General features: G+C 37.4%; 1 protein-coding gene across 1 annotated transcript in view; it reads left to right on the top strand.

The window, feature by feature from the left end:
- Positions 1 to 24986, top strand: part of Adam23 (ADAM metallopeptidase domain 23) — a gene marked incomplete at its 5' end in the record, with an annotated part of 163860 nt that overhangs the window by 120451 nt on the left and 18423 nt on the right. The window contains 11 exons of the mRNA XM_013016539.1: positions 1780 to 1828; positions 4431 to 4530; positions 8566 to 8637; positions 9219 to 9308; positions 10537 to 10617; positions 15903 to 15953; positions 16569 to 16632; positions 17853 to 17958; positions 21298 to 21417; positions 22840 to 23008; positions 24315 to 24426. Coding sequence (XP_012871993.1) covers positions 1780 to 1828; positions 4431 to 4530; positions 8566 to 8637; positions 9219 to 9308; positions 10537 to 10617; positions 15903 to 15953; positions 16569 to 16632; positions 17853 to 17958; positions 21298 to 21417; positions 22840 to 23008; positions 24315 to 24426 — 1014 coding nt within the window. The remainder of the gene's footprint in view (positions 1 to 1779; positions 1829 to 4430; positions 4531 to 8565; positions 8638 to 9218; positions 9309 to 10536; positions 10618 to 15902; positions 15954 to 16568; positions 16633 to 17852; positions 17959 to 21297; positions 21418 to 22839; positions 23009 to 24314; positions 24427 to 24986) is intronic.

A 24986-nucleotide genomic window follows, 5' to 3' on the forward strand; every position in this document is an offset into this window, starting at 1 on the left:
GATGACTTTTCAAGCAAAGTGTCTAGGATCTGTCAAGTTTGGGGTGGGGTCGATGAAAAGTTTTAATTTCTTTTAGTATCAGAATAAAATCCAACCTGAATTATATTCCTCTTTATACCAACACAGTAGGATTGTTTTTAGTATTTTTTTCTATATTGCAAGAATTACTAGTGCTCAAGGCCTACAGATATTATGGCATGATCCTCTATAAAGAGACCACCATGTTTACTCATGTTGTTTACTAAAATTAAGTCCTCTCTATTCTATGAAAATATGAGACAGTAGGAGTAAAGTTTTACTCCCAAAAGAAGAAAAGAAAAATCTACTTTAGTATTTACATACCTTTTTATAGTTTTTTTGTCATTAATGCATAATATTATGGAAAATGGAATCAAGTTCCCATGAGCTTTAAACACTGCACTTTATAGACATGTGATCAAATATGTGGTTATCACAAGTGTTGGGATGCATTTTGTAAAGTTGCCTAAACTATTATTTACTAATACTTTGTTCAGAGCATTTACTTTCCCAAAGAAATTCTTGCTTTACATTAAAAAAAAGTATTTAGATTTTTGTTAGCATAGACATCTTAAAATCAGGACTTCACCAGCTGACAACCTTGTTTGAAAGTCCTGGAGGCCAGTGCTGGGGTCAATTCGAACTGCTTCTCGGTCAGCTAGAATGACAGAGTGAGGAATAGTCATTCCTGATGCTGGTTATCATAGTTTCTCCTTTCCTAAAATTCTTGGTTCTATTGTGAATTATTCATTTATGTAGTGATTATTATTTTTTCTGAATTGTGATTTTAAGTTCATGTTGTTATTTATGATCGAAAATAAAATAGAAAACAATAAATGAAAAAAATAAATTGCAATACCTGATATCTAGGTAAAATATATGATTTTTATTTAAATGATTATTACTTCTATTTCACATTACTCTTTTTTTTTTTTTAGCTTGAACTCAGGGACTGGGTGCTATCCTTGAGCATTTGCTCAAAGCTAGCTCTCTACCACTTGAGCCACAGCTCTACTTTTGGCTTTTTGGTGGTTAGTTTGAGATGAGTATTATGGATTTTCCTTCCTGGGCTGGCTTTGAATCATGATTCACATATCTTAGCCTCCTCAATAGCTAGGGTTATAGGCATGAGCCACCAACACCTGGCTGAGCTTGCTCTCTTTAATGGAACATTTTAGTAGATTAGTCTTTAAGTCTCTGCCCAATTCTGGTATTGATTCCAGGAAAGTGAATTCTTTTGTCTAACTTCTAGTCATACTTTGTTAATAATTAGTTGGGTTCACAGCAAGCATGGGGTATACCATCTGTGTGAACCCCAGAATCACTCTGGGACATAGGCAGAGAGACATAATTTCTCTACTAGATTAGAGGTAAAGACACCTCTAAAGAACACCAAGGGGGCCTAAGTCACTTGCCAAGGGTATAACTTAGTCTGGAACTCAGCCTTCCACTCTCCAGCCCAGGGTTCCTCTCAGTAAATGAGGGAATGAGGAAACGACTTGAATTGTCTGAGTACAAAAATGAGGAGATGTCACAGTTGTATTTCCTGCCAGCTATTTTCTTAGGAAGCAATTTACACTTTTGTAAAAGATAATGAAATATTGATTTAAGGACTCTGAGGTTTACAGACTAGAAGACCTCAGTCTGTACCTGTTCAACATGGAATTGGTAATGCGTTTTTCGTGGGAACTGTAACACAAATCGAAGATGTGACTTCTGTTTCTTTTTTCCCCTGTTGCTTTTATTGTTTCATTGGACTAGAGTGTGACTGCACAGAATCCTGGGGTGGCTGCATCATGGAGGAAACAGGGTAAGTTTTTATTGTATGTGCATTGATGGATACCTTTTGCTAACATTTCTGCATATAGTTAAAGATGGTCTTTTGGGTACTGGTCTCTTACACTAAGCATTTAGTAGAGACTCCACAATTAATTGTCTGATATTTAAAAATTGACTGGGATAATTCACTTTGTATTTTAATTTTTTATTTAAAGTTGGCGATGAAAGCAAAAGGTATTTGTTCCTTCTCTCTACTAACCCTTAGAGGAAGCACATTACTAAATGCTTCTAAGTTTGGGAGAAGCATTAATTTTTTAGCACACTTAGCATGAAGGCTGGGTGCCTACCTAAAGCAGTCAGTGAAGATCAATTTAGCCATCAATTTGCATTTTAAGCAACTTGTAAATATATACATTTAAGGTAATAAAAATTGTACTATACTTCTTATAGAACCAGGAAAGCTTTATTAAGTCAGATATATTGTGCCTGAAAGTCTTCTGGTGGTAGGCATTTGAACATTCACTCACCTGCTTGCATTTTCCTTTTGCAGATATTTGGGGAACTGAGAACTGAAACCTAGAAACACAGCCCTTTCCCAGGGACCTTTTCCCCAAGGCCTCCTAAGCTACAGCCCACTCTTAGTGTGCTGGAGAAGTTTCCTTCCCTTACTCATGGGACTGTCCTACTTACTTTATTTCTTTTTCTTTTCTTTTCGTTTCTTTTTTTGGGGAGTCTGGTCGTGGGGCCTGAACTCTGGATCTGGGCGCTGTCCCTCAGCTCTTCAGCTCAAGGCTAGCGCACTACCACTTGAGCCACAGCACCACTTACGGCTTTTTTCTTTTTGTTTATGTGGTATTGAGGAGTTGAACCCAGGGCCTCAGGCATGCAAGGCAAGCACTCTACCACTGAGCCACCTTCCCAGCCCTTACTTTATTTCTTATGCATTTGCAATTTCTGGTCCTGTGCCCATTTCTCTGAGCGTGGTTGCTAGTAGTGTCACCCCCACTTCCTGTCCACCAGACCTGCCCAATATTCCACCTCTTGGGGACAGCTTTACAGAATCAGCCATTGTCTCTGCAACTTTAGAGCAGAGTTCTAGAAATGCAGTTCCACAGCTTAGTAAATTATGGCATATATAGAAATAGCAGCATTGATAGCATTAGTTTTATAAAAGGAGATATCTCTTATCAGACACACACATACATGCTTCTTTTTCATCCTTCTCTCCTTCTGCTTTTTAGAAAGTTTGTGATTTTTTTTTTTTTTGAGGAACGGCCTTGCTGTGTAGCCCATGCTAGCCTTGAATTTGTGATCCTCCTATTTCAACCTCCTGAGAATGGGATTGCCGGTGTGTACCATCACATCCAATACCTTTTGTCTTTTAAACTTCCAGTTTCTAAAGTAGTTATTGGACTGAGTATTAAATGGGACATAATGAAATAAGTTACAGTTAATGTACATTTTCTCAAGTATGACTTTTTATACAGTTCTTATAGAAGATCAGTGGTAGGGTAGTGAGCTTTACCCTCACATGTCAGAATACAGATACTGTATTGTATCTTAGAATGGCTTGACATTCTCAAACTTGGTACTACTAAAGATATTCCTAAGGAGCCACAGTGTGCCTGATTCAGCTTAACCTTGACCATGTGCATAATATTTCACTATGTATTTACATACACTGTGAATTAACTTGATAGAATAAATCACATTAGGGCTCCTTCCTGCCTACTCATGAATATTGTCCAAGAAGTTGGGTTCTCTCTCTCCTTCCCCTGCCCCCTCCCACTCTGTTTTTCTTTCTCTTGATACTGGGATTGAAGTTTGCATGAGCTCTACTACTTTAGTTATGACCTCTAGACCTTTTACTTTCAGCTTATTTTTCAGATGGGCTGTCACACTAACTTTGCCTTGGCTGGCCTCAACATGTGATCCTCAGTAGCTAGGATTATAAATGTGCATTCCCACACCTGGCCTTTACCTGATACTATTCAAAATAGAGAGTCAGAAAGTTATTCACAGGAACTTACTCTAATTCTGTTTTTATACTCAAAACATTCATACGTATGGCTCAGCAGTCTCTTTATGGTTTCTTTGTTTAACTGACATTTGCATTGTTTAAACCTGAGTTATGTAATCTTTGATAAATAAATGGATCCTCCCAATTTCTCCTCCAAAGTTAGGTCTAGTAGGCTCATGAACTCCTTTAATTGAGGACAGAGTTAGAAAAGCCAAAATAATTTGCCTTTATTGAGACATAATTTGTCTTTATTGATTTTGTGACCATATATAGTGATCAATAACAGTGATCCTACTTTGAAATATAGTGTAGATGGAAAGAGTTGTAATGAACTTTTAACAAACTTCCTTCAGCACAAGTTACAGGAAAACTTGACTGATGAAGAAGTTGTAATCAAATCCCCAGTTCTGTGATTTTTCTTTGTATATCTGTCTTTTGCAAATTCCATCACATAATCTTATTTAGTATCTGACTGTAAGTACCTTTGTCTGAATTTGTGCATATATTTTTTCTAGAATGAGCATGTTGATCTAATTCAGGGGATTTAATTTTTTTAATCTCTGATGACTGCTTTTGGTAAATAATTTACATAATAGATTCTTTGTTTCCTCAGGGTATCCCATTCCAGAAAGTTCTCAAAGTGCAGTATTTTGGAGTATAGAGATTTTTTACAGAGAGGGGGTGGAGCATGTCTTTTCAACAGACCAACAAAGGTTAGTCACTGAAAAAGTGTAATTATCTCTTCAATGTTTAACAATGGAATACTGCCAAACATCAGCTGCTTGTCTTAGAAAACAAATCTGTGTATATATGCATATATATATACAGAGATATAAACAGATATATCTCTGTATATATTTGTCTTTTTAAGAATCTGTATGTGGGCTGGGAAGGTGGCTCAGTGGTAGAGTGCTTGCCTTGCATGCCTGAGGCCCTGGGTTCGATTCCTCAGCACCACATAAGCAAAAAGAAAAAAGCTAGAAATGGCGCTGTGGCTCAAGTGGTAGAGCGCTAGCCTTGAGCTGAAGAGCTGAGGGACAGCACCCAGGCCCAGAGTTCAGGCCCCACGACCGGACCCCCCCCCAAAAAAAAGAATAAAGTAGTCCTTTAAAAAAAAAAAAGAATCTGTATGTATCTCTCTGTGTGTGTGTGAGTGTGTGTGCGCACGCGTGTGTGTATTTGTCTTTTCTTTTTTAGTACTGGAGATCAAACCCAGGATGTTGTACTTGCTAGGCAAGTGCTTAGCCACTGACCTACATCCCAGCCTGAAAAGAGTTTTTTTTTTCTTTTTTTTTTATTGTGAAAATACTGTACAGAGGGGATACAATTAAATGGGCAAGGTAATGAGTACATTTCTTATCAAACATTGTTGTCTCCTCCTTTGTTTCCCCTTCCCATCCCTTCCCATCCCCCCCCCCCAAGTTGTAAAGTTCCTTTTTCAACATAAGGGCTTGTACATCTCATTGTCTCATTGTTGCAATGGCTTGGTGGTCACATTGATACTTAGTTATAAAAAGTCTTACAGGCTTGCCTTTCAAGGAATACCAACTGTAGATCAGTGTTCAGTACTGGCTGCACCTAGGCAAGACCTCCAAAAGGGAAATATGCTTCAATTAAAAAGCTTTGAAAATAGTGCTAAGAGATATGTGGTTTAGATTAATATAAAGTATTACCTTAATCCATTTGTTAAAAATTAATTGAATTTCTTCTTGTCATTCTAGGGAATTATTATTATTAGCTCTTCCTCCACCTCTTTCTCCTCATCTTCTCTCTCTTCTTCTTCTTCCTCTTTTGCTTTCTTTCTTTCTTGTCAGTCATGGGACTTGAACTTCTCCTGGTCACTGTCCTTGAGCTTGTTTGCTCAAGGCTAGTGCTCTATCACTTTGAGCCACAGCTCCATTTCCAGTTTTCTGAGGGTTAATTGGAGATAAGAATCTCAAGGACTTTCTTGCCCATACTGGCTTTGAACCATGATCCTCAAATCAGCCACCTGAGTTGCTAGGATTACAGGCATGAACTACCAGGCTTTTTTTTTTTTGAGTGGTCTGTCTGTTTTTGTTTTTTTTGTGTGTGTGTCAGGAAGCGTTGCTAATATCAGTCAGCCAAACAATAATCCATACGATTTATGGGTATCATTAATATTTTAAGTATTTATATTGCGTAGTCTGTTTACCAAGAGATTCATTATCAATTGGCATCTTACCAGAATATGTACATACAGTATTGCAATCCCTCATCCACAGTTCCAGAATTGAAAAAACTGCACATTTCTAGAAGCAGTATTTTTTGAGTTTCCAGAAAACACATTTGACTAAAATTTATCTTAAATTAAAAATCCTTATTTATCATTTGTATTGTAAGATTTGTAAGTCTTACTGTAGTACTCTAGTCACAATCATCTTCTAGATGATTCACATCACCTTCATAGAATCCAGCAAAACCAAATTCTTCAATCCACTATCTGAAGCCTTTAGATATAGTTTTATGGGCTGACATAGCATATTTGGAGATAAAGTTGCTTAACAGACAAAAAGACATGGTCAGTGCTAATTAACAGATGGTGTAGAAATTTAATATGGCAAACTTCCTATTTCCTTTAAAATACAACTTCATAAGTCAAATATAGTTCATTGCTGAAGAAAGTGTTTAATACTCTGAAAATTAGGAGAGCTGTAAAACCATATTAACCTTTTTTAAAAAAAATCAGTGACTAATGTGAATAATTGATAGAATAATTTATTCCATACTCATAATTAAGTGATACTGCTGGAGTCAGGAGATGATAGCTTGATGTCTGACCTCTGCAGAACATCTCAGTAAAGCTGTGGAAAAACAACAGGACTTTCGAAGTGGCCCTGATTGTTAAAGTAGGATGCTTGCCCTATGAGGCATCGATCCCCGAGTGCCAGAAACCTGAAAGCTTGGAAGTGAGTGAATCAGTAATAAAGAACTAATGGGAGATGCTGGCATTTTTGAATTGCAATATACATGGCTAATTTGGCCTGCCTTGTAGCACACCACTTAATTAGAAGCCTGTGGAAACAACATTCGCTTGTTCGGAAAGGTTAATATTTCTAGTTTATGCATGAGGATCCATCATTGCATCTCTGAAATTACCTGTGAGTAGGAAGAAAATTATTCCAATAACTTGGTAGCAATATAAAAATAATTGAGTATACATATTCAGTTTTTACAAGTTAGTAAATACAGAGTCATTTATCTTTTTGAAGTACAAATTACAATGTTTAAAAAGATCCTATAGATTACAATAGAATAGTTCATATGTATGTAAAAAGAACTGCTTTTTCCTCAATTGCTTTTTGTCAATGAATATATTCATGTGCTGCATGTTATTTTCACACTGTGTGCATATTTTCTGTGCTCTAAGAATCTCTCTGATTGCTGTTTCCCATCTGGTTTGAGATAGTTTCCCATCTCAGAATGGAGAAAGGTCCTACAAAAGAAAGAATGGAGGCTTGATACAGTGCTGATCATGTTCTGGCTGGCCCTTCTTTCTCTTTTTCTTTTTTCTTCTGTTTTCTCTTTTCTCCTGGTCAACACAGCACAGAGCAAGACTGTTAAGTCTTACCCAACGAGTCTGGAAACCTTCTGTGCTCCTTATGATAGTTTTCCCTTCGTGGAAGTGGAAGGAGGGAGGGTAAAGGCATTCTTGGATGGACTAGATGGAATCTGTGCTTTGGGGTGTGTAAAGCTGCTGGGTGCAATCTCTTCCTCCTTTCCCTGCCCATGGTTTTGCACATTTGTGTTGGGATGTTTTGCTCCAGTCTTTACCTAGGGATGATGATCATACCCAGATAATCCTGCTCCTGGTGACAGGAAATCATCATGTTTCCCATAAACCTCAACCATCACCGGTCTGTTACAATATTCACCAAGCAAGTTTGTGGCACCAGTAGAGTGGGGTTTTCTTGAAATCTGACTCCAGCAGTGACAGAAAGATTTCTATGCATTCATATATGTGTATGCATGCTTAAGACAGCCAGTGGAGGCTTTTTTTTTCCAATAAAAATGATGTGCTTGGATTTCTAGCAAAGTAGTTTTCTGACTTTATTTACATTTACTTGATTGTATGAATTTTTGACTTTTTTTTGGGGGGGGGTCGGTCATGGGGCTTGAACTCTGGGCTTGGGCGCTGTCCCTCAGCTCTTCAGCTTAAGGTGAGCATTCTACCACTTGGGCTACAGCACTACTTCAGGTTTTCTGAGTGTTTATTGGAGATAAGAGTTTCAGGGACTTTCCTGCCCGGGCTGGCTTTGAACCTTGATCCTCAGATCTCAGCCTCCTGAGTAGCTAGGATTATAGGCATGAGCCACTGGCACCCGGCTATTTTTGACCATTTTTATGTCTTCTGAGATACCTTGAGATATGAGACGAGTCTGTGAATTGGATATGTGCATCTTATTAGCAATGCATTTTAGCTCCATTAGCAATCATGAAAAATGATCTATTTCTCATGACAGTTTGTCTCCATAATAAGTACCTTTCTTGCTAGGGGTCATCTCTGGAGCTTACCACCAGTGAAACTCCCAAGGGACATCTCCCCCCTTTTGAATATATTGTTACAAGTGTTATGAATAAGTTGACAGAATTCCCCATGTAGATTTCAGATAAAAGATACTATAATAACAAGTCACAAAAGAATCTCACTGCTTATAGGGCCATATATATGGATGACTTTCTGTGATAAATTAAAAAGTTATCCATTTTCTCGCCCTAATCTCTTTCAGCTGTTTGAGCCCACAGAATGTGGAAACGGATATGTGGAAGCTGGAGAGGAATGTGATTGTGGTTTTCATGTGGTAGGTATCAGAGATCTTCTTTACCTTCATTCGGTACAGCATTTCCCCAGAGCTAACAACAAAGCATTAGTGAGAGGCCTGTGTGATCATTCATCATGGTCTCGCTGTCTTTCTGGTTGCTCTGATCAATGCTTCATCTTAGCTCAGACATGTTAGCATTAGTCATGTTCTTATGGCCTTGTCTGGAGAAGCCTAATGGATTGTTCTAATCAAATTCCCCACCGCTTAAAAATTCATAGCTCGTATTCATTGCAGACAAGTTTTACCAAATTGTGAAACTTTTCCACATTGGATAACCTTTTTGCCTTTGTAAAACTAAACTGGGTATGAAGAATGTAAGAGAGCTAACCAGGGCTGGAGGGTACCTGCTAAGAAATGAGTCTGCTCTTTGATAGAGCAACTCGTTTTTATGGGAGATAAGACTCTGCCCATCAGTGTTTAAAGTGGTTCTTTCCAGAAATATTTGCTTACCAATTATATGAATCTAGTCATTTAGATCCTGTGTCAGTCAATTGGGGAGAGAATATTGAATGGGCAACAGCAAAGGTTCCTGGCTTACCCACATGGAGTGTTTTCTCTAGGAATGCTACGGATTGTGCTGTAAGAAGTGCTCGCTCTCCAATGGGGCCCATTGCAGTGATGGCCCCTGCTGTAATAACACCTCCTGCCTTGTGAGTTCCTGACACATTTCTGTTTGTTTTCAATTGACAGGTTAGCCAGATAATTTTGCATGTACATTGAGGTTTTATATAGCTCGTCATGTTACATATGTGACAACATATGTTTCTCATATTAACCTGCAACGTTGTACAATAAGTTCTGTGGCGGGGAGGCTCATCACATTTATCATCACTGTTATTCACTGTCCACCACCATTTTATCCTTCATTGCTTCCTCGGGAGAATTACTTGTACTGCTTACACATCAGGTTGTCCTACTAACACAGATGAGAACCAAATTAAATTGTTGAGGAGGAGAGGGATAATTCCTTTGGTCTTTTAAATAATATGACCTACTTTTTTCTTCAGAACTTACCCTAAATTACTTTAAACTCAGAGCATAAAAGCAAGTGCTCATATTTTTTCACTTGACTTTTGAGTCTTCCATAAAGTTAGGGAAGGCAGATTGGGCTTTAACAAGTTATGTTCATGTGTTTGTACATGTGTTCATACTGTGCTGCCTACAGTGACCTCCAAGTTGTCTTTGCAAAGTCATTTTTAATATTCCTTTTTCTCATATATAAGACCCTATGGTATTATCAATAACCATAATTTATGTGACCTGAGTTTTTCAATTTAAGGGTTTTTATACATATGGTATTCTAGAAGATTCTAGCAGTTTATGTCTACTAGCAGATTACAAATTACTTGAGACTCACGGCCTTGTTTACTATTTGACTCATTCCCTCCCCAGACAAAATGTTTATATATCTTAGGCAATCACTCACATCACTGAAGATGATTTATATGAATTCATTGTGATTTAACTGTACATATTTAGCTAAGGCAATATTAATATTCAAGCTAGTGAGTAAATTAGTGAAAATTGGGCATATATATTCATCTTTTAGCACTATCTTAAATGTTTATACACATTATGTTATTCCCTTGTCTTTAGCCAAACCAGTGTTTACTTTTTTAAAAACAAATCTTGCATTATAATGTTTTCCTAAAATAATACTTAGAGAGTGATTTCAACATCTGAACTCTGAATGCTTTTGTGACAATCTTTTCTGTAGATTAGAAGGTAGCATCTGGGCCTTGTTTCTATGCTATATTATGACTCACATGAAGATTTTAGTGGTATTTATGAAAAAGCAGAAGAATTTACAGAGAACAAAAGAATAACTTTTGAAATACTAATTAATCATGGCTCCTAATACTGAATTTTGATTTGTAGTTTCAGCCACGAGGGTATGAATGTCGAGATGCTGTCAATGGGTGTGATATTACTGAGTATTGTACTGGAGACTCTGGCCAGGTATAGCAAACCGAGTTTTGACTAATACATTTTATAGTACATATTTGTAAAGCTATCATGATAGATTGTATGTATGAACATAGTCTTATTTTATTGTTTGTTTTTCTAGCTACTTGTACTTCTTCACTATACTTTTATGTTAGAAAAACTCAATGTACTATTTTTTAGATATATAGCTCTTTACTTCTGAAACTTCCCTTCATCTCTCTATATGATTTATACTCAACTAATTGATGCTTTCCTCTTATGTCTCTACATCAGAAACAGTACATTGACTTTAGTGGTATATTAGTACTATTTTCAAACATTTTAAGAATAGAAACCATTTAAAACAAACAGCCAGGAATGAGTAGTTCGTGCTTGTAATCCTAGCTACTCAAGAGGCTGAGATCTGAGGATAGAAAAGTCCATGAGACTCTTATCTACAATTAACCATCAGAAAGTGGGAAGTGGAGCTATGTCTTCAGTGGTAGAACAGTAGCCTTGAACAAAAAAGGCTCAGGGACAGTGCTCTGAATTCAAGTCCCAGGACTGGCAGGCACGCACACACACATGCACCCCCTCCCCCAATAAAACATCAAACAAAGTTTGTATGGAAACCCCATGTAGAAAGCCAGGACAAGCAGCAATGATGCTCTGGCTAAGTAGGACTTGTAGCAGAAATCTATCTTCTTTAATTCTCTGTCATCACATATAGCCCTGACTTCAGAGCCGCTATCCATTAAAATGATTACTAGAGTTTGAACTCAGGGCCTTGCTCTTGCTGAGTAGCACTCAAATGTTGAGCCACGCCTTCACTCTTTCTTGCATTGGTTATTTTAATGTAGGGAGGGTTTTGCTTTCTGGCTTAGGTATGTGACAGGATGGTTGGTGATCTTCCTAATGTATGTTTTATGTAGTAGCTGGAGTGACTGAAACACACCATCATGCCCAGTTTCTTTCACTGAGTAAATTGGTAAACTTTTTACCCAGGCTGGCTTGGAACCATTATTCTCCCAATGTCAACTTCACACATAATGGGGATGACAGACATACACCACACTGTACAGCTATTTGTTGAGAAGTGTTATGAATTTTTTGTCCAGACTGTCATGAAACTATGACCTTCCTAAGTACCTACAATTACTGACGTGAACTAACATGCCCAGCTTCTCCTTATGTAATTAAAAAATTGTCGGATTAGCACCAGTGGCTCATGTCTGTAATCCTAGCTACTCAAGGAACTGAGATCTGAAGATTGTTATTTGAAACCAGCCTAGGCAGGAAAGTTCATAAGACACTTACTGACAATTAACCACCAAAATACTGCAAGTGGAGGTGGGGCTCAAATGACAGAAAGCTAGCCTTGAGTAAAAAAAACCACAGAAACCCTGAGCTTAGGGCTGGGAAGGTGGCTCAGTGGTAGAGCGCTTGCCCTGCATGCCTGAAGCCCTGGGTTCGATTCCTCAGCACCACATAAGCAAAAAGAAAAAAGCCGGAAGTGGCACTGTGGCTCAAGTGGTAGAGTGCTAGCCTTGAGCTGAAGAGCTGAGGGACAGCGCCCAGGCCCAGAGTTCAGGTTCCACGACCAGACCCCCCCCCAAAAAAAAAGAAACCCTGAGCTTAGCCTGAATTTTAAGTCCTAGGACTAGCACAGATACACACATGTCATTTTATTGTTTGTCTTTAAATGAACCATTTATTAAGCTATGTGTTGAGCACTGTTGTCAATGCCAGGATATGGGAAAGGATAAGATTGACAAGTGGTTAAACTCATGGAACTTATAAAACAGATATATAAATACAAATATTAGACGGCCTAAATAAAGTGCTATGAAAAGCAGCTTGGAGTAGGGACATTAGTGAGAAGCCTACTATTTTTAGTGTTGGAATGCTGAAGGCTTACCTGCTGTAGGTGGTTTTAGTTCTTTAAATACTATATTGTTAAAGAAAACACTGTTTTTAATCATTTTTCAACTGATCAGAATTAACCCAGAGTACAGGGAGTCCAAATATCTCAAGCATTTTCTTTTCTTCTAAAAAGAACATTTTAGAATTTTCTTCTCCAAGACAGTGAACTTTGAATTTAATTAAGCCTAGTAATTTTTAGGAAAACAGAATTTTTACATCTCTGATCACTAATGTCTATAATCAATACTATGAGTTAAATTTTCTCTTATTGTTTTATTTTTATTTTTATATGTTTTGTGGCACTGAGTTTAAACCCAGGGACTTATGTTTGTCAGGCAAGTACTCTACTACTTCTTCCATCTCCCCAGACAATTTTTCAAATAAGGTCTTACATGTATGGTCAGGTTGGAGTGGACCATGATCTTCCTATTTAAGCTCCCTGTGTAGCTGGGATGAGAGGCATGTATTGCTGTGCTTAGCTTTTTGTTGGTTGAAATGGGGTCTTATGAACATTTTTCCTGGGCTGGTCTTAAACTCTGATCCTTTCAATCTCTACCTTTCAAGTAGATAGGATTACAGACATAAGCCTGCACATTGCATATGGTTTTTCTTAGTGTATGTTTAATTTTGCTTATTAACATGTACTGGTGGCTCTGGGCTACTTTTAAAATTTGTAGCATATCACGGGATAAACCAATACTTGTGCAATGGAGAGAAATCCTTGACAAGCTATATTGGATGACATAACAAAGATGTTGAAAGTGGTCTTCGTTAGTACTGTAAATTGGTCTAAATGGATGGGGTAACACAATTTAAGTACTGTTGAAGATGTTTCAGGCGGACCTTCCTACACAGTGTAAAACCAAGGAGTGGAATGACCTTTGAGACATTATCCAGAGTTTTCCTCTCAGAGGAAAGTACCTGCAGTGATGACTCTTGCTCCAAATATTCCTACAGATAAGAATCCCCAAAAGTTCTCTGTCAGACATATCAGAAATAGGCAACTGGATAAAAAAAATATTTTTTGAAACAGGATCTTGCTCTTAATTCTTGACTGACCTCAAACTCTTCATTTGCCTGCCTCAACCTGCCAGGATTTACAACTGTACTCCACCATGTCTGGCAAGCAACTGGAGTGTATTAGCCTAAATTAAAAGCAGATTGATTAGAAATCTCACATTTGAAAAGGACAGTTTGTTGTTGTTGTTGTTTTTGTGTTGGTCCTGGGGCTTGAACTCAGGGACTGGGCACAGTCCTTGAGCTTTTTTTTGCTAAGCCAGCAGCTCTGTTCCTGGCTTTTTGGTGGTAAATTGAAAATAAGACTCTCATGGACTTTCCTACCAGGGCTGGCTTTGAACCACAATCTTAAGATCTTAGCCTCTTGAATAGCTAGAATTACAGGTATTAGCCATCAGCACCCTATGTGGGACAGTTTTTATTAAGCAATTTTCTTTTGTTGTTAGGAAAGAACTTTATAGTATTTTTCTTGCAATGTTATAGAAGTATGACAAATTAATTGTAGAATCTGATTTGCTTATTCCCAAAGTTATGTTTTTCATTTCTGTTTATTGTGGTTGGAGCAGTTTTAAAGTAAGTGAATAATTAATAATAGATGACTAATGACATAATAGTTGACTTGTGGATGAATAGAGAGATGAAAGAAGCCATAAGGATGTCTGCTTTTGTTCAGTTGGCCCAGTATTTGAGGTTTTAGTGCCAATAATTGCATCCCTGGAATACTCAGCAGGGTGAATGAAAAGCTGTGGTGAATGAAGCTATTCGAACACTGTTCGTTCTTAGAAAAACATAGAACCCAAGTATTTTTTATTGGAATCTTCCTTAGTAAGTTACTGTTCCTTAGGAATGCTAAACTAGTTCTATCTTCTTTCCATCATGAACTTCATCAGTAGCCTGATATGTGCAGGATATAATGACTTGGTTGTATCTGTATGGGTCATTCAGTTATTCTCTGAGTCATCACTAGTAATTGAGCACCTGCCTCACACTTGCATACCAAAGACAGCTACATAAACATAAAATCTCACCTGCCTGGAACTCACATGATGATAGGGAACAATTATAAGCAAACAAATGAATAAAATACATGAATTGTCAGTTGGTGTTACATGCTCTGGAAAAGAAAAGCAGGGAGTGGTGAGGGAGAGATAGTGCTGGTTGGGGGAGAGAGAGAGGCCTCTTTGAGGTAATGATGTTATTTGAACAAAACCCCCATGCAGAAATTGGAGGAAGATTAAAAAAAGTGCAAGACCAAGGCCATGGGCTGGTACCAGGCCTAACTAGGAGAGAGCAGGAAATGAGTCCAGAGAAATGATGAGGTGAGGTAGGAGAGAATAATCATGGTCAACTTGAAGGCTAGTAATAAGTTAAGAAGCCACTTAGGGGTTTTGACCAGAAGATTGATGTGATCTGGTCTTCGTACTTGAAAGGGATCTCTCTGTTTCTAAACAGGGATAGCCTGGAGACCACAAGTGGGGTAGAAGAGTTAGCGATGGAGGTGGAGAAAGAGGTGGTCAAGTTGTAATGTTTTGAAGTGAAGCTAATGGGACTTGTTGACATACTGAATGCAAACAGGAATGAATAGGGACTAATGCTGTGGTGTTGGGCTGAACAATGGAGAGGTCATTCGCTGAGAAGGTGAAGACTGAAGGGGAGCATTGGTACATGTCTCTGTGTTTCTTACTCCTTTGCCAGACATGTGTGTTCTTTTCTTTCATATTTGATTCTAACACCATAGTAGAGCTTTTGTCTTGACTTTTTTTCAACTCTCAAAACTGTGTAAAAGTTTTAAATTCACCTATTCAGTGTAATTTGGGGGGGAAATGAGGCATACTTAATGATCAGATAAACAAGCCAGTAAATAAAAATACCCACAGTATCACAGACTGTGCTGTTAACAAGTGTGTGGTGGGAGGGGTCAGACAGGTCATGATGAGTCAAAATCAAGACTCTCTTTTCTGTTTTTGTAAAGTGGTTTATAGGTGAGTGACATGATGCCACATTCAGATTTGACATTTTCAGGAGCGCAGCAAGGTTTTGGAAATTAGTTCCTGAGTGTGTTCACTCCTACATAGCAAGCTGATTCATTTCCTTCCCTAGCCATTTAAATCCTGCTTACTTTCATCTCCTAGGCAGCAAATGTACTTTGTTTTTCTAGTCCATTTCACAGTAAACAGAGAATCATATAGAAAGTACCCACTATGTAGGCTTTATTTTCTTATTTTACCAATGGTAGAATTAGTTTGAATAACCTACTTAAGGCATTAAGTGTATTTTTGAAATATTCTTAATTGTATATTCCCGTTTTTGTATATGGAGCACATTATCTGAAGGTACTTCTTATGCTGCACATTTACTAATAAGATAATATTTTTCAGTGTCCACCAAATCTTCATAAACAAGATGGTTATGCCTGCAATCAAAATCAGGTAGGCTAGGAACTTTTAAATATAATTTAGAAGGATAGTTTGAAAAGTTGTTTTTTCTTAAATGTCACATTGGAAGGAAATTTTGCTCACATGAATTAGAGTGGGGTTCTAATTTCAGAGTTGCTTCATGTCATACCATATATTAAATATATTTAACTCTAGTGACAAGTTGTCCAGATTGAAGCAAAAGAAAACAAATGAAATAGCTACAGAATTAGAAATCTGATTCACTAATTTGTGACCAACTTTAAATAATTCCAGCATGTCTGTTATGGGAAAATATGACAATTTTTTTGAAATGGCTTTTTAGAACCCAATCATGCATATGTAAGCAAAGTTAAAAATTGTTTAAGTGTCATTCAAAGAAAGGCACCAATTTTTGCTTTCCATACTTTTGAATTTTATATAATTATTTTGAATGTAAACAGCTGAGTTTTGAGGTCTGCAGTATCTTAAGTTTTTCATAAGATGTTGGTGACTCTCATTGTGTGAAAATATTAGAATATGGAATGAAAGAAAGACCTTGTCTAAGTCAACTAGAAGGAGATTTGTCATCAGAATTTTGGGAAAGGTGTTGTGGCTCCGTGCATCTCATATATGTGATCTTGTCCTCAGGGTCGCTGCTACAATGGCGAGTGCAAGACCAGGGACAACCAGTGTCAGTACATCTGGGGAACAAGTAGGTCACGCTTCCTGTTTGCTGGTCACATGTACACTTCCTCTTAAGAGTGTTTTTGCAAGCTGGGCACCGGTGGCTCACACCTGTGATCCTAGATAGTCAGGACGCTGAGATCTGAGGATTGCAGTTCAAAGACAGCCTGGGTAGGAAGGTCCATGAGACTCTTATTTCCAATTGACCACCAGAGAACGGAAAGTGGTACTGTGGCTCAAGTGGTAGAGCGCTAGCCTTGAGCTGAAGAGCCCAGGGACAGCGCTCAGGCCCCAGCGTTCAAGCCCTACAACCAACAAAAACAAACAAGCAAAAGCAACAAAATAAATAGTGTTTTTCTCTACTAGTCTTGCAGACAGAGATCCACAGCTTGCAGTAATGTGAAAGAAAGGAAGAAATAGAGCAAGAAGGGAAAGAAAAGAAAGATCTAGAAAAGAATGAGAATAAAGAGATCTGCAACTCTTAGTGATGAACTATAGAGGAAGTAGCTGAGTGGTACAGTACAAGAGAAGTCTTGGATTTAATTTCCTAGTACTTATCAATAATAATAATAATAACCAATAGTAATAATAATAAAAGACCAAGATAAACAACTCTTGAGGATTTGTCCATGTGAATCTAACCAAATGTCATCCATCCACTGTGACTGTCATAGAAGGGATTTTCCATCTGCTGTTAAGATTGAGTTGGGGGCAGTGTCATAATCATTATCTGGCCACTTGCATGGCTGACTTGGTGGACTTTCACATTTATCCCCCAACAAGTTGGCTTCCTGGAATAGTCGTTTTCCCGGAGTAGATGGTAATGTCTCAGGACATTCCCCACATATCTACATGTTCACCTTTGCAGTGCTACTTTAATAAACTTCAGTTGGAAAGTTCAAGACGTTGCTGAGGCTGAGTCCTCGCAGAGAAAAACAAAGCACATAAAAGCACACTGATTCTGGCATGAGTGATTTTAGTGTTGGGCAAATATCATTTATCTGAATAGCTTACATTCACTGCTTTTGTTTTGTTAGAGGCAAGAAAATAAGGACATATTGCCTTGTAAGATACTTGAAAATCAGGGCTAGGGACATAGTTGGTGGTGAAATACTTCCCTGTCAGATGTTGTCAGGATTTATAAATTCCTTTTCTGGAGAATCAGTTGTTGGGCATTACAGCGGCCCACCATTGGTTATGAATGATGAAAACTAAAATGAAGTTTCTTCTCTCGCTCATCTCCAAAAGAGGCTGCAGGGTCTGACAAGTTCTGCTATGAAAAGCTGAATACGGAAGGCACTGAGAAGGGAAACTGTGGGAAGGATGGAGACCGCTGGATCCAGTGTAGCAAACAGTGAGTAGTCAGCTTTGGGGCAGGATGCCTGCTCTTAGAGACCCAATGCAAATGCAGAATGAGTGCAAAGTAAATATCACTTACAAAAAAAGGTTTAGGAATATTTTACTTTACAAAAATCTTTAGCCAATAAAATTGTTTTCTAATTCCAAAAACTTGCTCAAACTACTCAAAAAACTTAAAGCATATATTAAAATGTATAATATAATAAAATACAATAAATATAATCAATATAAAATATAATAAGATATATTAATGGTATATTTAGAGGCAAATGACAGTATGCTGACACTATGCTACAAGACTAACACCATGTGTAAATCTGAGAAAATTAACAACCTGATGTATTTTGCTTGATTCTTATTTTGAAGATGCTTTGCCAAGGTGTTACAAATAATTATTAGGGTTTAATTTTCTACTTTTAGTAGCCTGTATAGTCTATGAACATACTATTATGTGTAGATTAAGAGGCAAATTATGTAGGCTTGGTATATTTTAGGGACTAATAGATAAATGAAATAGATAATAAATATTAAAGTAATAATGCTTTTATTCATTTCACAAGTGCAGTATTTTTAAATTTTACTAGTCAATTAATATCTAGATCAGAGACTTTTCCCTTCTGAACAACATCTACTTCATGGGTAACGGAGGCCTTGTTACTCAGAAATGAGGTACTTTCAGGGAACATAGGTTATAGTTCCCCATAAGTGATTGAGGAAAGCTGAAATTATGATGAAATAGTTTATTCAGGTTAATTCAATGACGTGGATCTATGGAGCCATTAATTTCTAAGTTGAAGTGCCTCCATTTTCCTTCCATAGCAAGGATTATTCACTTTCTAATTTTGAAACGGAACAAAGATTTCAGGAAAGTTTTATTTTGCTAATTAGTGATGTCTATAATATATTTTATGAAATACCACAGGTCCGGGTAGACTTTGGTAGAGAACAGGGCTTTAAAAGGCAACACAAGTTTGACTATTATTATTTAAACTTACACCAAAAGAATAGATGTCAGAGCTTCCCTTTTGATGTTTCCTGAGTGGACAGTAGACATTCTGAGACATTGATCCTCAGTTCTTTGGGTACCACAAAGTAGGGAGAAGGGGGATGTGACATAGTCAAGACCGATGTGGCTGGGAACTTCTGAATTTGATTAGGTTTACTCATTTGTTGTATATAAATCTGATCATTCTGTGATTCTTCCTTTTTTTTTTTTTTTTTGCCAGTCCTCGGGCTTGAACCCAGGGCCTGGACATTGTCCTTCAGCCTCTTTGTGCTCAAGGTGCATGCTCTACCACTTGAGCCATAGCACCACTTCCAGCTTTTTCTGGATAGTTTATTGGAGATAAGAGTCTCATGGACTTTTCTGTCCCAGCTGGCTTTGAACTCTGATCATCAGATCTCAGCCTCCTGCATAACTAGAATTATAGGCCTGAGGCACCAACACTTGGCTTCATTCTGATTCTTGACTTTAAAACATTTGGGAAGTGTTGAAATATATCACTGGATATTTTCTGAATATCTGACTTTAGACTAACCTATTTCCAGTGTGTTAATATGTGTGTTTTAAAACTTGAAAATTTTGTGAAATATAATAAGTAAACTAAAATAACACAAGTATACCTTTACTAAATAATTATGAGATAAACACCCACAGAAATAAATAGAATATTCTGAATAAATAGAAATAATAGAATATTGTGAATAAATAGAAAATAAATAGGATATTCTGGCATTCCCGGAATAAAAATTGTGCACATAATAGTTCTGCAACTCTTTCCTGGAGTTATTTTCATCCTGACTTTTGTTACTGACATTTGTGATACTTCATATACTATTTTATATCTTACTTCTGAATTAATCATTTTATGAGGTTTCTTTTTTGTTTGTTTTTGTCCGTCAGGGGGCTTGAACTCTGGGCCTGAGCACTGCCCTTTAGCTCTTCAGCTCAAGGCCAGCACTCTACCACTTGAGCCACAGCATCACTTCCGGTTTTCTAGTGGTTTATTAGAGATAAGAGTCTCATGAACTTTCCTGCCCAGGCAGGCTTTGAACTACGATCCTCAGATTTCAGTCTCCTGAGTAGCTAGGATTACTGGCATGAGCCACCAGCACCCAACTCATTTTAAGAGTTTTTTGTGGAATGAATACCTGTTTTTTCTTATTATGTTTCATTTTTATAAATTCACATAAAAATATACCATAATTTAGTTCTCTATTCTTGAGCTTGTTTCTGCATTTTGACTACTCAGAGCTCTACTTTGTAAACATTCCTGTACAAAATATATTCTTAGTGTACTTCTATGCACTTATCTGTAAGATCTGTACCTATCAGAAAAATTGCCAAATGGTAGGGACTGTGTGGTTTCAGTGTCACTGGATAATGTCAAACTGCTTACTAAATACGGTTTTGCTAACAAACCTACAATCATAATATATATGAAAAGGTTGTTATGCCCCGACTTACCAACACTTGGCCTTAATCAGATTTGATTTTAACTTTTATACATTTTAGGAGGTGTGAATTTCTATATTACCATGACTTTAATTTACATTTCTCAGGTTAAAAATAAAGTTAAGCAAGCTTTCATATATTCGTTAAATATAGATTTCCTTTTCGGTGATCCCCCACTTCAATTCTTTGCCTACTTTTGGGGTCATTGTTTACTTAAGATGCTGAAAGTAGGTAGCCTCATAGTGGATGAGTCATATAATCTATAACAGTGTCATCAAGGATTCAGAAAATTGCTTCTCTTCTGATTTGTGACCTCTAGCATATTTAGTTTTATCCTTACACTTACAAACTGCAAAGTGGATGCAAAAATTGCACATCCAAAGGTAGGAAGTAAGTAGGAGGTAGGAGTCAAAGGTCTTCTTGCTAGGCTCTAACTTCTTATCCAGGAGAAATCCTCCTGGAAACTCCCTAGCTGGCTTTTTCTCACCTCCCTGTAACCCTGGGCCACTTTAGAGGGTGGGGAGAAGGGATGCATAGAAATATGGATTCAGGGAATGGGAGCGCCAGGACTGGTTTAGACTAGTCACCATCCATCTTGCAGGGATACACATTTCAGTACCTGAACAAAACTGCGTTCTTCTGGGCAAGGGAGAAGTCAGTCATAGCCAAACAACAATTACTGAACAAAAAGCGTTTTATTTTGTAAGAAGATAATACGTAAAAATTTTAAGGGCTCAGTGAAAGAGTGTTTGTCTAGCGTGAACAAACCCCTAGGTTTGATTCTTCCACATCTTGCAAAAAAGAGGAGTGGGGGAGAATATAATTTGCTTGTTTGGAGTTTGACTTCTGTCATTCGTACTTTTTTAAAAACATGTGTAGTGATGTATTCTGTGGATTTTTACTGTGCACCAACCTAACTCGAGCTCCGCGTATCGGTCAACTTCAAGGAGAGATCATCCCAACCTCCTTCTACCATCAAGGCCGAGTGATTGACTGCAGGTAACACCGAATGTCTGCCTTAGAATATAGTTTAACAGATACCAAGTCACATAAAACAAATAGTTACTAAAATATTGTTTATAGGTATAAGCAACATCCTAATTGTAAGAAGAAAGCACATAGATACACAGTTGATTTTTATTAAAGATTTATATTATTTTTCAAATAAATATTATTCCCTTCAAAACAGTGTTAAGATAGTGCTCTCTTATGCAGAAGTACTACTATAATCCCTGCCTCTTCTGGAGTCCTCCTGAGCTATTGCTTTCAGCATCTTTCCTTTTCCTTCCTTCTTTTCTTTCCTTTTCTTTTCTTTTTTCTTTTCCTTCCTCCCTTCCTTTCTTCCTTCCTTCCTTCTCTCTTTCTCTTTCTCTTTCTCTCCCCCACCCCTCCCCTTTGTGATGATCCTAGGGCTTGAACTCAGGGCGTGGGTGCTGTTCTGAGCATTTTTTTGCTCAAGGCTTGCACTCAGCTCCCCTTCCAGCTTTTGGTGATTAATTGAGATGACAGTCTTGGACTTTCCTGCCTGGGCTGGCTTTGAACCATGATCTTCAGATCTCAGCCTCCTGGATAGCTAGGATTTATAGGCATGAGCCACCAGCACCCAGCCATCATCTTTTCTTTATTTTTTTACCCTCCAAATCTAAACCCATATCTTCTGTGAATGACTGTAATATTTGAAATTACCAAAAAGTAATTTTAAACAAATTTTTGTAAATTGATTGGGTACTGAGTTGGATACTGTCATTTTGGCCAAATGATTGTTGGTTTACTGTATTTTTAAGTGATTCTAACAGAGTCTTAGTAGCAGGATCCTTCCTGGAAGAAACTTGTGGTCTTCAAGCTAGTTTTTTTCAATGTATATGTGTTCACATTTTTAACACCTTTGTCAAACTATTCTATTATCATCTAAACTAGCATATTTATAAGATTTTTTTTAGTATATCACTGATTATCATTCAAATTTAGTTGTCCCTAACTTTGAAATTTTAAAAGTAAATATCAATAGAGAACCAGTTTCCTTATTTTTCAGTTATGAATTGTCATATCCTTTGAAATAATAATAATTTTCAAAATACTGTCTGTGGCCTGAGAGACTAATGACAAATTTGTTTCTTTTGATTTTACCCAAATGCCTTTACCCTAGTCTTAATGTTGGGTGTTGGAAACAAGTGAAGAGTTAGGATGCACTTTCTGAAAAATGACAGTTTTCCTGAATATATGTGTGGAATAATGATAGTGAAAGGTCATTAGTTTCTCTTTCATTTTCCTTTTAAAGAAAGACAGAGCAGGGGGGAAATGAGAGTGGGAAGAAACTAGGAGAAACACTGTACATTGTCTTTGGTTTCATAAAGAACACATCTAGTTCATGTTGATATAAGTAAGGAGCTAACAGTTACATGGCTATCTTTCTCCTTTTAGTGGTGCTCATGTAGTTTTAGATGATGATACAGATGTTGGCTATGTAGAAGATGGAACACCATGTGGCCCATCCATGATGTGTTTAGATCGGAAATGCCTACAGATTCAAGCCCTAAATATGAGCAGCTGCCCACTTGATTCCAAGGGTAAAGTCTGTTCGGGCCATGGGGTAAGTAGGCATCAATGCTGTACTGCTTGACTTCATTGTCTGGCATGCTGAGTTCCTGGCATTCAGACTTCCAGTCATTCTCTAATTGTAGCTGTTGCCAGTTTCTATGCACTGATGATGAATGCTTCCTTAATACTTTTATCTGCTAAAATAACTAAATTGATTTTATTTTTGTTGTTTCTCATCACTGCCTACTTGCAATCACCATATTCTCCAGGTATATACTTAACAGCTTCATAGTCAGGATTCTGCAGAGAAATGGAATCAGTGGGAGATCTAGCTAGCTAGCTATCATCTATCTATCTGTCTGTCCCACTTTATTATATATACTGAAAAGTCCCATAATTTACTGTCTATATGGAAAGCCAAGAAAGCCACTGGTATAATTTAGTCTAAATCCAAAGACCTGAGAGTCAGCTCTCAGCAGAACCAATGCTATAAATTCCAGTTCTTGGGCTAGAGAAGATGAGCTTTGATATCTTAGTTCAACCAGTGAGGCAGCAACGAAGGAAGCAAATTCTCTTTCCTCCTCCTTTTTGCTCTATTCAGCCCCTACTGGGGAGGGCAGGCTGCTCTATGGAGCTCACCAATTGAAATGCCATCTGGAAACACTGTCATAGATATCCAGAAAGGATGTTGAATTGGGCATCCCGTGACCTAATCTAGTCAAGTTGGCCCATAAATTAACCACTACAGCATCTCAAGGTTGGAAGAAAATTGATACATTTTTGTGATTGGGATTTTTTTATTGTAAAAATAGTGTACAGAGGGGTTACAGTTACATGATTAAGGTAAAGAGTACATTTCCTATTGAGCATTGTTGCCACCTCCTTTGTTTTTCCCCTACCATCCCTCCCCTCCCCACTCCCCTCCCCCAAGGTTGTAAAGTTAATTTTCAACATAGTGTCTTGTACATCTTATTGTTATAATGGGTCAACCTGTATCCTTGTTTCAGCATTTTGTTATTTTCCTTCCCTTCCCCAAATTAGAAAAATGTATATAGAAGATGCAGGGCACCAGAATCAAATACAGTGAAAACAGGGGTTATACTGTGGAAGAAGAACATACAAGAGAAACAAAAAAAATCACATAGTACATTTTAATATGTATATATTTTAGATAAAAACAACAGCAAGAAAGAAAAAACAAGTTTTCTTCCTATCTTGGGGTTCATTTCACTTAACCTCATCTTATATGGTCATGTACGTAGATTAAAGGTCAAAAGCTATGATACAGCTTTTAAAGGAACTGTACTTTCATGTAACTATTTTATATAACCCCCACCTCTCCTCTTTTCTCTTCACAGGTATGTAGTAATGAAGCCACTTGCATCTGTGATTTCACCTGGGCAGGGACAGACTGCAGTATCCGGGATCCAGTTAGGAACCTTCACCCCCCCAAGGATGAAGGCCCCAAGGGTTTGTGTCATTTCAGTTTCAGTTCATTGGACCCTGCCTTCATTCATATTTTTCCACTGCATCAGGACAATACTTTGCAAAGCAACTCATAAGAACATTTCTTTTTGCCAGGAAATTTTGCATAATTCATTCACTACAGAATTAAGGATTTTATATATAGCATGTATGTAGATAGATAGATAGATAGAATTTAAGGTATCTCTTAGCCTAGAATTAGGAAGTGAATACATTAGTTTCTTTCATCTACTTTCCTTTTGCTCCTTTAAATCTTACATTTTTTTAATCACAAATTCTAATTCTCTGACAGTTTGTCTAAGTGGTACCAGTTTCCTAATTGATAAAAGTCTTTTGTGCTGATTTAAGGTTCTGGTCGGATCTCAGTGTTTGGTTCCTTCTGGAGAGAAGGAACATTCTTTTGATTGGGAAGGAATTCTTCATAGGACGTGAATTTTTTTTAACAATGTGGAAGATGTTAACTTCTGTTTTAATCTGTAATTAAGAACATGGGGAAATTTGAATTTTAGAATTAGGAGTATAAGTGTTGCCCACAAACACTCTCA

This window comes from Dipodomys ordii, unplaced genomic scaffold (assembly GCF_000151885.1).
Source record: "Dipodomys ordii isolate 6190 unplaced genomic scaffold, Dord_2.0 Scaffold1, whole genome shotgun sequence".
Lineage (NCBI taxonomy): Eukaryota > Metazoa > Chordata > Mammalia > Rodentia > Heteromyidae > Dipodomys > Dipodomys ordii.